At 36.0% G+C, this 16,076-nt stretch overlaps 1 protein-coding gene across 4 annotated transcripts in view; it reads right to left on the reverse strand.

Annotated features, from left to right (window-relative positions):
* Positions 1-7,396: 7,396 nt before the first annotated feature.
* Positions 7,397-16,076, reverse strand: part of ltn1 (listerin E3 ubiquitin protein ligase 1) — a 99,390-nt gene continuing 90,710 nt past the window's right edge. For 3 of the 4 annotated variants that reach the window (XM_052015152.1, XM_052015153.1, XM_052015149.1), the window contains exons 26-30: positions 15,700-15,871; positions 15,030-15,250; positions 13,673-13,867; positions 10,499-10,666; positions 7,397-8,579 (exon numbers count right to left, since the gene is read on the reverse strand). In XM_052015152.1, coding sequence (XP_051871112.1) covers positions 8,517-8,579; positions 10,499-10,666; positions 13,673-13,867; positions 15,030-15,250; positions 15,700-15,871 — 819 coding nt within the window. In that variant the 3' untranslated portion in view covers positions 7,397-8,516. The remainder of the gene's footprint in view (positions 8,580-10,498; positions 10,667-13,672; positions 13,868-15,029; positions 15,251-15,699; positions 15,872-16,076) is intronic. The other variant, XM_052015150.1, reaches the window with a different exon arrangement.

Raw genomic sequence — 16,076 nt, forward strand, 5'->3', positions numbered from 1 at the left:
TTATCTGAGAAGGTACTAGAGCAACAACAGTACATTAAAACAACCAGGCATTAGTCTTTACACACCATAGTGTTTCACAAGAGGAGCCTCATATATTTCAAAGGTGATGTTTTATCACTGTGTTGCCGTGCTGTGCTCAGGGTAATGTTGCTTTTTATATACTATCATCAGTAATTTTCATATTTAACTGAATAACTTTGATAGAGACAATACAGTTTGTAATCTAATAAGGCATCAAAATTATATTATAATTAAGAAAGCCAAGGAAGTTGTTGGTTTAACAAGCACTTACTACTCCAGTTTGATTGTCTTTTTGAAATAAAGAAACTCTGTGATTATAGGAATATACTTGCTCACTATCCTTCTGGTGGCAGGGCGATCAACAATCATAAAACACTGATTTTTAAGTCGTTGAGCCATGTTAGTGCACTAGCAGTTATTTCATGAACTCTGAATTGGAAAATGGTGAAGAATATGTTTCATAGGTTGGATTTTGTGCCAGGATGGCATTAGTTAGTTGCGTCTATCCTGACCAGAAATGACTTTTCTCAGGATGGACTATTCTTTCCACTTGAGATTGAAGCTTGGTTGTTCTGGATGAAGTTTGTCACGTCAGGTGGGTTTGCCCCCCTTTACTGTTCCTCATGGCTTGGGGAATATTAAAAACCTCATTGCAAAACTGAGTTGGGAGCAGGCATGATTTCAGTCTATTTTATGGGGTCTGTGCAAAACAGTAGTACCCAGTAGGTTAGGTTCAGCAGTGGAATAGCTGTGATTTTCTCCAAAATAAGTCTAGCATGAGCACCTCTTCTGAGACTGTCTCATTGTGGTGCCTATGGAGGGATCAATTTGTCTTTGGGGGCTGAAGTTCTTCCCACAAAACTCCAGCTAACACTCAGATGCGCTCATTCATAGCTAATTAATCTTCAGCCCTTTCTACATTATGGGTGTCCATGCGGTATGCAAGACAAGTTTTTCCACTGTATCTCGGTACAAGTGACAATAATAAACCAATACCAATATTAATTGGAAGACAGTTACTTTGAAATGTCAAATTCAAAAAAAGAACTTGATTAAACTGGTATTTTATGAAAGCTGCAAATACTAGAGATTAGAGGCATGGAGACACTTTAATTTTTGCCCTTGGTTACAGCCATTTTGGTGTTGAGGCAGGGATAGTAACCTGATTGTACAAATGTACAAACTTAAATAAAAAGTGTTGGCATAGGTTTGGAAGGTGACAATATGTTCAAAGATCTAGAAAAGAAAAGGGAGCCTGAGGATTTAGTAGTACTTTGCAAGGACAGAGGAGTCATGTGATTATCTTTGATAATGTGTGGTTTCAAAAGATAACAGGATGCAGTGAACTGTGTACAATACTAACTAGCTAAAGTTCCAGCAAGGGAAATTGGAAATTTGAGATAAATTTAGAGAATATTTACAGTCAATTGAAGGCAGCATATATTTGTTAAAGGTATTATCAAAATATCATTGATATTTTTTGAAAGGGTTCATTTTTACTTCCTGTGAACTCTCTTATATGGGAATTATAAGAGAACACATCTTTGAAATATTGTCAAGGCAAAATTAACAGCTTGACATATATTGAGATTTGTAAATTACATTATGAATACATATACAAATTAGAACAAAGAGGCCAATGCAATTTAATCCTCATGATCCTTAGTAATGTCTTTGAAGGAAAATTAAGGAAGGATCATATAGTGGATTAACAATGAAAAGTATGGAAACTCAGAGATCAAAGGTTTAAATACTCAATTCACTGAAAGTGTGATTGCAGATAGATTAACTCTGATAATGTCAAGTTTATTTTTAACATGAATGTACAAGAAAATGATGGTAAATTATAGGAAATAATCCGTTAGGGGATTCATAAAAGTGAGCTGTCGTTTTGAAAAGCTTGAACCACCTTACAACACATTACTAATTGAGTGGCACACACAGCCAAATACAATCATTCAATTTTTCTTAAGAATTTTGAGCAAGGAGTACTGAGAGGCTGCCTTTTATGTTGGGAGAAGCAGAAGCACATGTTATAATTTATGTTTAGCTGCTAAGAGTTTATTACTCCAATTCTACACCCTTATTTTCAGGATTCATTGCCCTTCAATTCCTCCACTAGAATTTCTCATTTCAATCATTAAAGGAATCTTTATAACATGGAGTAGTTCTCTACTCTAGACTCAGTTTGGCAGCTTTATCCTTCAAGACTAAGCCAGTTTGATCAGCAATGGCACTATTAATGCAGTTATGGTCTGACATTTGCATTAGGGGTGTAGCTCTTAATAGAAGGACCCCACCCCTTCAGCTTATAGAGTCCATGCTGGCTCTTTGAAGAAAATAAGAAATAACAGAAGACCAAATGGCCTCTCTTCCCTATTCCAGATCCATTTTCCTGCCTGTTCCCCATGATCCGTGCCTCTACTATAGACCAAAAATCTACTTCACTAACTTAACCTACTGGTATCCCCTTGCAGGCTCACTGCATCCTCAGAGATGTAAGCTTGTAAGCAGCTCTTTCTGGCAGACACCTGAACAATTGACACTGCAAACCCTGTCTTTCAAAAAATACTCTCAATACTCTTTATTCCTAAAGAGTGTATTCTTCATTGATACTACCACCCACACTACAACTTCATGTTTGGGAGTGTCACCTTTTCATACACCACCATGTAATTTCAACATAGTACTGGATTCCATATCACTTGATCTTTTATCAATCTCTTTGGCACTCAACCAGCTTAGTTTGTAGCACAGCCATCATATTCTTTATTTTTAATAATGTTCATACATCACTACCCATACGTTGATCACCATACCTACTCTCATAAAGCAAGCTGCCCATCTTCGTTGTATTCTCATCCTGAGATGTTCTTTTCTTCCTCGCCTCCATAATTAAGTAAAACAGTTGCCCTTAATCACTCAATCACCAGGACCACTCCATTAGAGCTGCAGCTGGTGATTCTGGTCTGAGAGTTCTAGACTTTCTGGTATCTCTCAAGCCCATCTGGTCAGTTATCTATTCAGGTGGAAGCTGAAGCACCAATAGTTCCTGGATCTCTTAATGACCCAAAGCTGCAATTCATTCAAACAAACAATCCCCCAATCCAATCAGAGCCTACGATCACTGGCACACACTTGTGGTCTATAACCACACTAGGTAAGTGAACCCATCCATCTCTACTGGAAAGCCAACAGTTTCTCAAACATAGGTGTCTAAGACCATTTTGTTCTGCTTCAACAGAAGGCTTTTGAAGTATGACCCATAAACATCTATAAATCACCAGCATGCAGCAATAACAATGTACATTCTTATCATGGCGTTCCCAATTTGATAAGGTGGCTATTGTCATCACTCTCCTCTTCAGGTATGCACTAACTGCATTCAACATACCCATTTCCACCTCTACATCAACTGCTACCAAAATGTGGATGCTGACCCAGCAGAGCTATTCCACATCTTTCCTCCCATACACTTGAGATAAATAGCGACTGCCATCTTCGCCAGCAGAAGACATGCACCATTATACTGTAACAATTATAGCATCAGTTCATTACAGTTAGCTCCATGACACCATCAGCAAGGCCTCTCAACTTTAACACCCACATGATGTTCAAGCTTTCTGCCTTTAGCCCTCATGTTACCCATCGGTTTTCCGTGAACCTATCTGTAAAGTCCATGTGACTCAGCAGTGAAGAAGACCATGCTACCATTATCAAACCTATGGGCTTGTTTCCTTAGTACATCTCAGAATCATGCTCTCAGTGAAACTGTTTTACATTATTCAGTGCCATCTCATACTGGTGAGTATTCTGCATGCTCCTTCAAGTGTTAGGTTCAGTGTGTCATACATTTTTGTGTGAATTCTCTCATTTGCCAGCTCACACACCAAACAATCCCACAAAGCCTGGTTTATAAAGGTCTGAAAGTTGTACTTTTAAGCCAGTATCCTTAGCCTGGCTACATACTCACCATCCATTTCTTCTGAACCCTGCTTGCACGTGTTTAGGTTGTGACCCCTTAAAACTTACGATGGTGCCAAATTAGAGATTTTACAGTGGCTCAGATATTGGTCCTGGTTTATAGTGTTCATTAATTCATAACATCTTGTATATTTTGTGCCCGACTAACAGCATTACCATCACCTTCCTTTTTTTCAAATTGTTCTTTTTTGTGACCTATCCCAGATTTTAACAATGCAGTTCATTCTAAGGAATGTCTCCACTCATTCCACGTATAGAACAAATGGCTGAGGCCCCTTTCATTTCTCAAGTTTACCAGCACATCCATTGCCTGCCTTCACTGCTGCTCTATTATTTTTGTTGCCTTGTATTTAACATTCTACCACTCAAGCAAAATCTCAAACTTGTCAATCAATGTTCATATTCTCTTTGTTTTGCTGTTCACTGGGGCATAGCAAAGACTGAGTTATCAACAAAACATTCTTTACTGAAATAGTCTATATTCAGTTAGGAGAATGGCTATTATTCATCCATAAATGAATGTACAAATATTTTAAGTATTTGTCTAATTCCGTTTTGAAAGCCACAATTCATACAGTGTATTTGAGATCATAATTAGGCATTGCATCTTTTAACACTTTCAGATTTGCGTCCTTTAGTCCGAGACGCTTTAGGTTTCAAAAGTTAAAAAATCATCCACGGCAAATGTAAAGGGGTTTTGATCTGAAAGAGCTGGATTACTTCCCGCAATTTTGTTTATCATTCCTCAAGTTCTTAAGGGGGTAAAGTCTGTCATGCTCCACTCATGCCTCTGCCACTGCAGGATGTTTCCACGGGTCAATTTTATGAGAGCAATGCATTGGATTGTTATTGCCCTCACCCCCTCCAAATTTGACTAAAATCAGGACAACAAATCCAGAACATTATCAGGCGTAAATGGCTTAATTAAAAAAAAGTTTGCAGACGACTGCTACTCGTCCGCGGAAACTCCGAAGCCAAAAACGGGTTATAAAGCCAGCAGGCACCAAGGTACCTGATCTTCGTCGCAAACTTGCCGTATTGGTGTAGAGGGAGGCCTAGAGGAGCCATCCGGCGCCATGATAGCTTTGCCGTTGCCAGGCTACGGGCGGTGCCCAGGGAAGGGGCGGGGCGGAAGGGGGAACCGGGAGACGGTGTTGGTGTTGGGTCTGGAGCATAAAGGGCAGCATGTCAGGTGAATGGTTCAAAACGGCTCCAGTCCAGCGCTGAATTTTCGGCTTTGCTGGTGCTGGGACGCGGAAAAAATTATACAACAACGCTAATTAATTTGCATTGATGAACTGAAATACAATCTACGCTTTTATTTCGTAAAGTCATTTCCCCTGCTCCCAACAGCTCTGACTTGCTTATGTGTAACGAAGTTTATAATGGTCATAAATACCGCCTTTTTCTCATAAAAGTGCCATTTGTTATATTTTACTTAAACCACTCGCCAATTAAGCAGTACTTAAACATGGTCTGACTCTACCCTCTGCACCAGATAACAAATCTGGCCGATAGTAAATTGAAGCTTAGGTTTTGGGGAAAGGCTTTAGGATCTCAAATGATTTTTTAAAAATGAAAATAGTAAAATATGTAAGCAAATTAATCAAAAATGAAATAGCTTTTTTTTTGCATTCAATTTCCTGTTAATTTCTGGACAAAATACTGCTCTGCTGAGTCAGAATGACGTTTTTAAAGTAAAAGCATGGGTCTGTGGCCCTCTAATTGTCAATTCATTCTAGTTGAAAACATACATTTTTACCACTTGTTTCATGTCCTATGTCTGTGCAGCAAAATTGTATTTTTGTAAACAGTATTTGCTTTCAAAGAATTCACTACACCCGACAAAAAAGTTTGACAGGTTCTTAGTCATAAAGGGAATTAAGAGATATGGGATTTGTGCAGGCAAGTGCACTCAGGTAAAAGATTGGACATGACCTTATTAAATGGCAGATCAGGCATAAGAGGGCAAATGGCCAACTCCTGTTTCTTTTTCTTAAACTCTTTTGTTTAAGCTCATTATTATTAAACATCAATTACATCAACTGAAATCAACATCAATTATACAGAAAAATGACATAGTGGACAAAGATAACAGGACATTAGTGCAAGTTGTGGGAAATATCGTCAGAGGTAGAAGTAGGGTCTTTCAGCTGTGTCTGTTGGAGGCAGCTCATGTACCAAGAATAAAGGATTTTTCATTCAGAGACACAAAGCACAGACTGGAGATGTGTGTTGAGCAATGTAAGGAAACAAAACGATACAAGATTGGTGAGTGGTCAGAGGTGTTGCTGGGAAAGGAGAGAGAGGGAAAAGCAACAGATACAAATGAGAGGTACATGGAGCTGAGAAAAATGGAGGGCTATGGGTCTCTAAGGTTGGGACATGTTCGGCACAGCTTTGTGGGCTGAAGGGCCTGAATTGTGCTGTAGGGTTTCTATAGAATTTGTTGACAATACAGATAATACATAGTGCAGAATTCTTGGATAAGTACATGTTCTCCCATTGCACATCTATGTTTAGGTCAGGATCTTTTGGAGTAATGACAGCTAAACTGTAAACTAAGCTTTCTATGCATGTGTATGTGAATGCTGAAGTGTATGATTCACAGTAAGACAACAACTGTTTCAATGCTGCATTCATTATAATTTTTTCCAAGGAAGAAAGAATTTGGGTTAATTGCCCAACACATATCGCAAACTCACCAAAAAAATTTGCTCCATGCCCAAGAAAGCACAAATAGATTGAGAATCCATTGAATTTAATGGAAGAGAGCAACTGGTAGTGCTGCAAATGAAAGACTCTAGTATAAGCTTGGTAAAGTGGATGGATTAATAGTTTAAAAATACTATTGCTTAATCTTTTTTCCAAAATATTTTAAAACATTGAAGTATTGAAAAAATTAATTAAAACTTAAGGCTTTTGCCAGTTTGTTTTTTGGCTGATCTACATGATGTCATTTACACTGTCGGTCTATTACTACATGCAAGACTTCATAAAAGAGGACTCTCCCAATGTTTTGTTTTTACCCACAAGTTCATATAAAATGGGAGGATTTTATTTTTTTAATCTAGCAGCGGTGAGCAGAAACTTCAGCTTATTGGCTGGCTTCTTCAGCAAATACACACCATTGATGCTTAAATAGAATTATGATTATAATTTTGTTTATGTGGAACAAAAAGCATTAAAATATATGTGGTTGGAATTGTATTACATCAGCATGGCTCTATAGGTATTGTCTTGTGATTTGTGATTTGTAGATTCAAGATCCAGCCTCTTCCAGTGGTTCAGATAATGTTAAAGACCAAATGACTTTGAATGACTTAGAAAACAAGATTTTAATTCTCCAAATATTTTAGTCAGTATTTCTCCATCAATTAGTACCAACAAATAAAATTAAATTGATTTTTATTCACAACATCAAATTTTCCTTGTACAAATTGGCTACCTCATGATATTGAAAGTACATGCAAAATGTTTTATAATGGTTGAAAAGTGTGAAAATTGCTAATATAAATTAAATTTTTCTATTAATATCCCATAGTTGTCCTGAGGAATTATGGCCCTAAAATGTTACCTGGGCTTTCAATGTCTAAGAGCTTAACAAATGCATCTAACAATGCTGTAAGATAGAATGCTAATGCATTTAAAGAAACCAAATAAATGTGGAGTTTTACCTCTCACCTCAAATTAATGACTGAAGAAGGTCTGTCTTGCATCCAAGCAGTTTTCTGAGGTAGCACACATTCCCATTTATATTTTCAGTGTTTATTCTAGAAGGGGAGAAACTGGAGCAGTTTTCCAATGATGATCAAGAACAGAAATTGATAGACATCGTTATTTTAAAAATAACACTATTCATAGGTGTTTACTGAACGAGGTTGGAAAGACACTTTAAAAATGTAGAACAAAACTCATCGCTGTGAGTATAACTCATTAACACTGCACAGTATTACATATTATTTACAATTTTGCTAATGAAGTTTCATTACATAGAATATTTTATATTTTCAAGGAAATTTACAGTAATGTTTTTAATTTCAACATGTAACGGTTGCAAGTTTGATCACCCACTGCTGTGTAGAAGTCTGGAATTGCCCCACAGTATGGAAGAAATGAGCTGTCAAGGAGTTGTCCTGTATCAACTCATGCATTTTCCAGTAGTGGATCCACAGCAGCACCATTGAAGCAATGAATGCAAGTCACCAACAGAGATAAATTAGAGGAACAAAATGAAATAGTAAGGACAAATATACAATATACTGCCATTGATTTAATTGGTAAATTTAATTGTGGAAAATTATTTATGCCTTTTTTAAAACACTGACACAAATACTCCAAGATTACAGGTTTTAGAGGCAGACCAGAAAAAAATTTGTTCCTGTTGCTTTATTCAAAAACTTATTTTCTGGCTGTCATAAAGCCATTGGGTGATGTCTTCTGCTTCATGACTGCAATTCTCTTGAAGTCCACCTGGCCATTACAATAACAGAAAAGAAAGCCATAACGCCTCAAAAGAATGTCTCTCGACACAGTGGACATGTAGACTTGTTGCTGGAAGTAAACCATCGGTACTGTAAACATGAAACACATAAAAGTTACAAAATATAGATTCCTGCTTTATACCATTAGAGGAAAATATAAAAACTTGTATACAACTGCTAGCAATTCACTCAGTCCTCTTTCAGAATTAAAATCAAGATCTTTGCTTGAGTGATGATGAGAAAAACAGCATCATAGTCTTTCTCACTTCAACTTCAATTATTAAAAATAAACATAGACAAAAGAATGACAAAAGTTTCACAACATAATTATTCACACAATAAATCCAGAAAATAATCTCAACATAGTGGAAGTTGAAAAATGGCTCGAAATTGATATTTGCTCTTTGCATATGCACAGTCCTTTCTGTGGCATGTAATGTTTAAACATTTTAAAGTTTTCCAGGTATTGCAGTTTTATTTACTAGATACTTTGAAGAAAAATGTATGTGAGTAGTTGATAATTTACCCTTGCTTTAGTTTTAGTCAGGTAGATTTTGGTGGATGAAAATTCAGTCTTAAGAACAGAAATACATGCAATTCAAGGATTAATTTGCTACAGTATTCCATCCTGAAAATATCTTTTGTTCCCAGTATTTATCAGAACAGTATGGACCAGCAGTAATATTGATTAGTATTTGTTGTTTTAAACAGGGAGAGTACTTTTTAGGCAAAACTATTTGATCACAATGGAATGGACTTGCTGAATTTTGAGAATGTATCAGAAAATGAGAGCAAGGTCCACACCTGCTCCCATTTTTTAAAATGTTCTTATGAGAAAGAAGCATTAAAAACAAAACTGAGGTCAAATCTATTGGAAAAAACATAAGTGGGTTGGAAAGACAAAATCCAAAGTAAATGTTAAGGGTCATTGGAAAATGCAATGAAAAACTGTAGAATTTTAAAGCTAAAAGTACACATTATCATTAGAGTGGAATAAAAAGATTTATTTTCAATTAATTAGACTGGGATACAGTTGAATTATGGTAGCAGAGATATGTATTGAAATCATAATTTGAAATCTTTGTTAATATTTATTAAATACAATCTTCCTATAGAATAAATGGAAGAGTTCCTGTTGATTCTACCTGGTTTACGAATAACTTCCAGAATCAGTTTACAAATATATAGTTTTACTGAACAAAATCTACTTAAAACTGACATTTTAATTTGCCTTCCAATGCCATGGTCAGATGCTGGAGTCAGATGATTATGAGAAGTTTTCATCTTGCTTATGTAGAACAAAATACTGATCTGGTTCTATTAGTGGTGTGACCGATTCCAGGCTTTCAACCTGCTAATTACAGAGCCAGGTGAACTTGAAAGGACCGTGGGAAATAGCGCCCCAGCAGGTTTACGGGGGCGTTGGAAACAGGGCTCCAATGAGTTTAGAGGGAGCGTGAGAAACACCACCAAGTGAGCTAGATGGCAAATTGGGGAGTGGATTATCAGAAGCAAAGGGGAAGAAGAAATAGTAAGACTTCAGTCTTCATTAAGCTGAATTAGACAGAAAAAAGTAAACATATATAAGCATATGATAGAGGTAATTGTGTGTATAATGTAAATGGTGATGTATTATCAACTCAACCCTGCACAACAAGCAGCAGTAATTGCACTAAAAAGAAAATAATCTTGTTTTACAGTCATTTATTGCAATAATGCAAAGTGAAACACTGAAAATAGTTTCCCCATTAATATGATTAAGTATGTCATCTTAAATGAATAATGACTGTTAATATTCAATATTAAAAAATAGATGAAAGCTACTGGGTACTTAGTAATCTTGTCGGTAGAAAAATAAATCCTCGTGACATTAATATGGAATCAGCAATTCTTAAAATAGAATTTATGGGATTACATGCCCTGATATGAAAATGGATTTATTTATGCAATATAATTACTAAATTTGTTTGACAATTCTATAAATGTTATTACTAGTTTAAATTGCTTACCAAGCAGGCTGAGTGGAATTTTTTCTTGCAGGTTCTGCAGGCTTTCCTTGGAAGTGAATAGTTAGAACCATGAATTACTGAAAAGCAGATCATACATTCTTCAACTCCTTCAAAGCGTTTATCAACATTGGTTTTCCACAGCGCAAGGCCTTCCATGATACTGCCATTCTATGTATAAAGTCAAAGGAAGCACAATTGAACCAATTAATGATCCAGAATTTCAATTTATATTCAAGATTTTAAATAATTTGGGACAAATATAGTAACATTTAAAGTAATCATTAGTATAAATAATTAGCATACTACCTGATATTTATTTATGTACAAGATAAATTATTTAATTACTTGTAAATTATATGATGTTGCTAAATCATCTTACATTGTATACATTGCAGTCAGCATCTCGGTTAATCCAGGTAAAAATTGAAATGAAATGCAGAAAATACGAGAGATACTCGGAAGGTCAATAGCATCTGTAGACTGATAATCTTCCATGAGAACTGGTTATTGACCCAAAACATTAACTCCCTACATTTTGACAAATTTACTAAAGCTTCCTAGCTTTTTTCTGTTTGTCTTTCAGATTTCCAGCAATTGCAATATTTTGCTTTAGCTTCATTAGAAAACTTCCTGCATGCTTACATTTATATTCTGGTATAAAAACATATGGTATTATGGTGCTACATGCTTTTTAAAGCTGCAAAATCTCAAATGATGTTAATCTTGGTAGTTCAGGAACTGCAACTGGTCTTTGGTACTTAATGGGGTCAAGCAATGCTTTAAATCCCAAGTTTTCAAACTGGCATCCAAGTTAGGAATGTACAACAATAAAAAAGTATTCTTTTTATTTTTTCATTCAACAGTAGAGTGGAGATTGGAGCTGGGGGGGGGCGGGGATGGGTTTATATATATAAAAAAATTACAAAGTGGGAAACAACAAGGAAAAAGAAACTTGGAAAAAGCATTGGTTTACTGATTTACAGATGTATTTTATCATATGTCCGAGCTAAGGTCGGAGCATTAAAAGGTTCAATCTTCACAAATATATTGTATTATTAAATTAAAAGAAAGTAGTTTTAGTTTGCTTTTAAGTCTCCCCAAAGCATCAAGCCATTCTCCAACCAAGATAGTAACTTTGCAGTATATGGCCAAATTTTGTCTATGTTTTGCATTTCCTTTCCCAAAGATTATTGTTCCCTCACATTTATTTATAGGATTATGAAATCTAATGTTCTTTGTTAATTTTCACACTGTATTTGTTAGCTGGTTTGGGGTTGCACTGAGCAGTGGTTATTGACGCCCATTTCCTTTGACTGTAACTGGGAAACATTCACTTCAGTGCCTGCGACCCTCCAATATTGTGCCCAAATAGCAAATCTTGCCTGAGAACTGTGACAGCAAGTGCTGCCACACAGTTCATTTATAGAAATTAGAACAGCCAGGCTCAGTCTTGTTTTCATCTTAAGCTCTCCCACACACACACTTTGAAACTGAGGGTTAGTGGATAGTTATCAAAAGCTGGAACCTGAGCCAATTTTCCCTACACCAAAGACCCCCAAAAATCCCTGTAGCACCATAATATCTGAAATCCATGGAGACCAAGTTGAACCTAACAGCAAGAATATCGAGAACAACATCAGGAAACCTGATGAATTTTGCATCACACTGATTTTGCTAAATTATTAAATTAAAACAATGCCATATTTCTATACAGTTAAATGTTATGCCTATGGCTACTAGACAGTAAGGAAAGCTGAAGATCTTTCTTTTGAAACAATTCTCAGCACATTAGCTAAGTGAAAGAGCTTTCCTATTTTCCAGTCAAACTGTTTCTAAGGAAGCATAGACATTCTGGACCTAGTTAAAAATCTAACAAGCAGAAATGGGGAAGTTAAGTCTCAACCTATGTATGAGAATTAAAATGTAAAGTTTTTCATATTATGCCAGGTGTTATACTATGGAGATGACAGCTTAAAGTATTTATTTTAAAAATTATATACAAAGAAAACATATTGAGCATTGATAAAAATATCAATACAAATTAACACGTTAGGGAATAGTAAAGAGGGATGATACTCTTAATGATGATGTTTAACACCATTCAAGAAATAATGGGCCCAGGAAGATTAGTTTTCCAATATTGTTCATCTACTAACTAGATGGCACCAAAAGCATTGTGCAACCTGGAAAATTTTTAGTGTCCACCCTATCACAGACAATCACTTTGTTCTCTACACTCTTCCCTGTCTCTGCAACTTAAAACATACTTGTTTTTTTCTCTACAAATTCTGATAAGGGGTGATTGACCCAAAACATTAACAGAAAAGCTAAGTTACTTTATATAATTAGTTGCTTTACCTTTCAAGTTTTAAACTATTTCTACGTATTTTAAGTATTTTTTTTAAAGTATTGAAGCATTTTCTTTTTTGGGTTGCTTCAATAATTTGAAAGTCTCTGAATGTCAGAGCATTTAAAAACTGTTAAAATCAATGTCAGCTTGGCAGAAGGAAAAGCTCTCCCCACAGCCTTTCCCTTTCCAGACTGTTTCATGCGGGTCTCCACAATCTGATGCCCATGACTGAGTTGCCATTTGGACCATGTTGCTAGACCCCAAGGCTGGACGGCCAGTGAGTCAGGCCCTCTGGATCTGGCATTGTGCATGTAGGCATGTGGGGAAAACATGGGTAGCAGTTCCGTCCAGAATGGTTGTGTCAGCATGCTCCAGCCCTATATTTTTTTCAGATACTCTATAGTACAAAAAGCTGCTCAAAGTGATGGGTTTTATAATTCACTTGACCTGATTCTGGTATTTTTCTAAGGTTTTAACTGGGTAAATAAACACATGTTATGACAAATTAAAATAAAAGCTCAGATAATGTATTTTGTCCTACAAATTTCAGGTTTGTTCCATCCAGGTTGAATAAACAAAAACTGCCAAAAATGCTAGATTGCATCATTTTTGTGTACTTTCCAGGGTCCAGCTCAGTCAAACCTCCCTCCAGTCTTAACCCTGGATAGGATATGTGTCGGTCACAGAAGAAAACAATTCCAAAGTATTAGAGGGAACTCAACTTACAGTGAAGTTAAACTGTTAGATAATCTACACAAATGAGTTAGCATATAACAAATATATCATCTATTTAACTCATTTGAATGAATGTGATCAAACACTACCTGAAGATTAAGAAATGTGTTTAGCTGCAACATCCAGTTACGCCACTGTTGAACAGCCACACCAACTCGTTTTCCACTTTCAACAGTAATTGATCCAAGAGGATAGTTTGTCGGTAACTGAATAACAAGCTCTATGAATATGTCATCCACAGAATAGGTAGCTAGTACTTCTCGGGCAACAGGGCGAGCTTTCACCTAAAGGGAAACAAAAAAATATTAGCAACTTGCTTCTATTTGTGCAATATCAACCTCATATCAAAACAGACAGTGAAGTGAATCTGCCATAGGAGGTAAGTGGTTAAAAGTCAAGAAAATAATTGTCCATCATGGTTTGCAACAATGTGGATGGCAACACCAGGCAGGAGTATAAGAGAAAGAATTTTCTCAGCTTTGTCAACCCAGTGTCCTGAAATTTGGTAAGTTGGTGCTACTGACACATGACCAATATCAGTACATACCAGCTCAAAACAATCTAAATGAAGAGCAAAGGACTCTGATGATGGCAAAGAGACTGTGGTAACCCTTTCCAATATTTGGTCATTCTGATATTTGGTGCACCTTGGAACAGCATTCTGATATAGAGCCAGACTCTGACATGCTTGAGAAGATGTCAACGTCTAACATCCATATGACCAGACCAGTCAGCACAGATTGAGACTGCATTTGTTTTACGTGTAGACAACAGAAACAAAGCCTAAGAAACCACTACAGCCTACACCTTGCTCAAACTTTTCATAATGACAGCTGTGACTTTCCTCTTTTCAGCCCATTTAGAGGTTAAGTTAACAATGATTACTAGAAATTGTAACACAAAGCTACTCAGAGGGACTTAAAGATGCATGGTCACTGTATCTTACTAAGATGTGAATTGCTGATTGAATAACTGAGTATACCTGAAAGAATTGGGAAAATACACATTGCAATTGAAATCTACATTTGTCATGGTTGCTGATAGTTGCTCAATATAGGCTGTTGCCCATTGTAATTAAAGAAATAAACCTACTGAGAATTCTAAAAAAAACTGTCAGTAGATAATAAGGAGTTTCACTGGAGATCTCTGTGAATTAATAATTTTTAAACCTTAACAATCTTTTCATTTACTTCAAATAAAAATAATCAATAAGTACAAGGCATCATCTGCAACAATTCTTCCAACCCGAGTTCAAGCATAAGAATTTCTCTAGGTTTTTCTCTAACTGTAATTAATACTGCAGGAAGCAACGATTTCTAGCCTTCTAGATGGAGGGTATTAAATCACATTATAGGGGAATGCACCCATTACAATTAGGGAAAGCAAAGAACATAAGTTTTCATGCAGCAGAACAAAATTCTGAGTACATCAAAAATGATCACCAACCACCATGCTCTTGAACATCTGTGTACTCGTTTGCACAGCTGTAATTTCCTGTGAGGAAAGAATGTTGCTGACATATTTGCTGGTGTATTTATCCACTGTACTGGACACTCGCTTATCTTGACTATTCCACCAAAGTCGAACTGTGGCTGGCAAGTCTTCCAATACACTATAATATACAGCACAAGCCAACTTGGGAATCTCTGTATGCAAAGCTTTTGTCTCTAGAAGAAAATACAAGAACAAATTCATTTGCATTTATTAAAATAGTCTTAAGAAGTAAAATATCAAAATAATCATGGTTCAATTTATACATTGGTAAAACTGATTCCTCAATATTTTAACAATGCCCATGAGAACTCGTACATAGCCAAGTAGATTAAACGTGGTCATGACAACTGACGAAAGTGTGCAATTTTAATGAAGAGTAATGCATCTCATTTCATGTGGAAAAACATGATCGCGTATATAAGTAAGTATATATTTTCCCATTTACTGCTCTGCATCTTCAAGAATTATTAACTTCATGTTAACATTTTAAGGATTAGTTAATGAAATCACTGGAGACAAATAATTTGCAATCATTTAGAAATTATAAAATAACATCTCTTTTATTCAAGGTTGTTGCTGATTAAATTACTTAAATGTTTTCTATCTTCATTTTGTATTATACCTTGAAGAAGAATGGCATGCTTCTCAGTGAATAGTGTGCATAGCCCTTTGCTAGCAGAATCAGCAATCTGACCAGGAAGAGTTGGATTTTCCGGCATCAGTCTGAACAGATTTTGCAATAATTTGTGTAAGCATTTACTATCACGGAGATATGGTGCATATATGGCCCGTAACTAGAAAATATAAGAGCAGGTTATTCTTTGGAGATTTGCAAGCTTTTTCATCATTTTGCCTTATAAAAGTTAACTTCATGTTCTCCAAAGTATTTTGTTTTCATTGCAGCAAACCTCCAGTTATTTCAATCATTTAACATGAAAATACAATGACATTTGGACAAAGTCAAGCCAACACTTATACAATTTTCAATGGCGTTCAAAG

Source organism: Pristis pectinata, chromosome 4 (genome assembly GCF_009764475.1).
Source record: "Pristis pectinata isolate sPriPec2 chromosome 4, sPriPec2.1.pri, whole genome shotgun sequence".
In the NCBI taxonomy this organism is placed as follows: Eukaryota; Metazoa; Chordata; class Chondrichthyes; order Rhinopristiformes; family Pristidae; genus Pristis; species Pristis pectinata.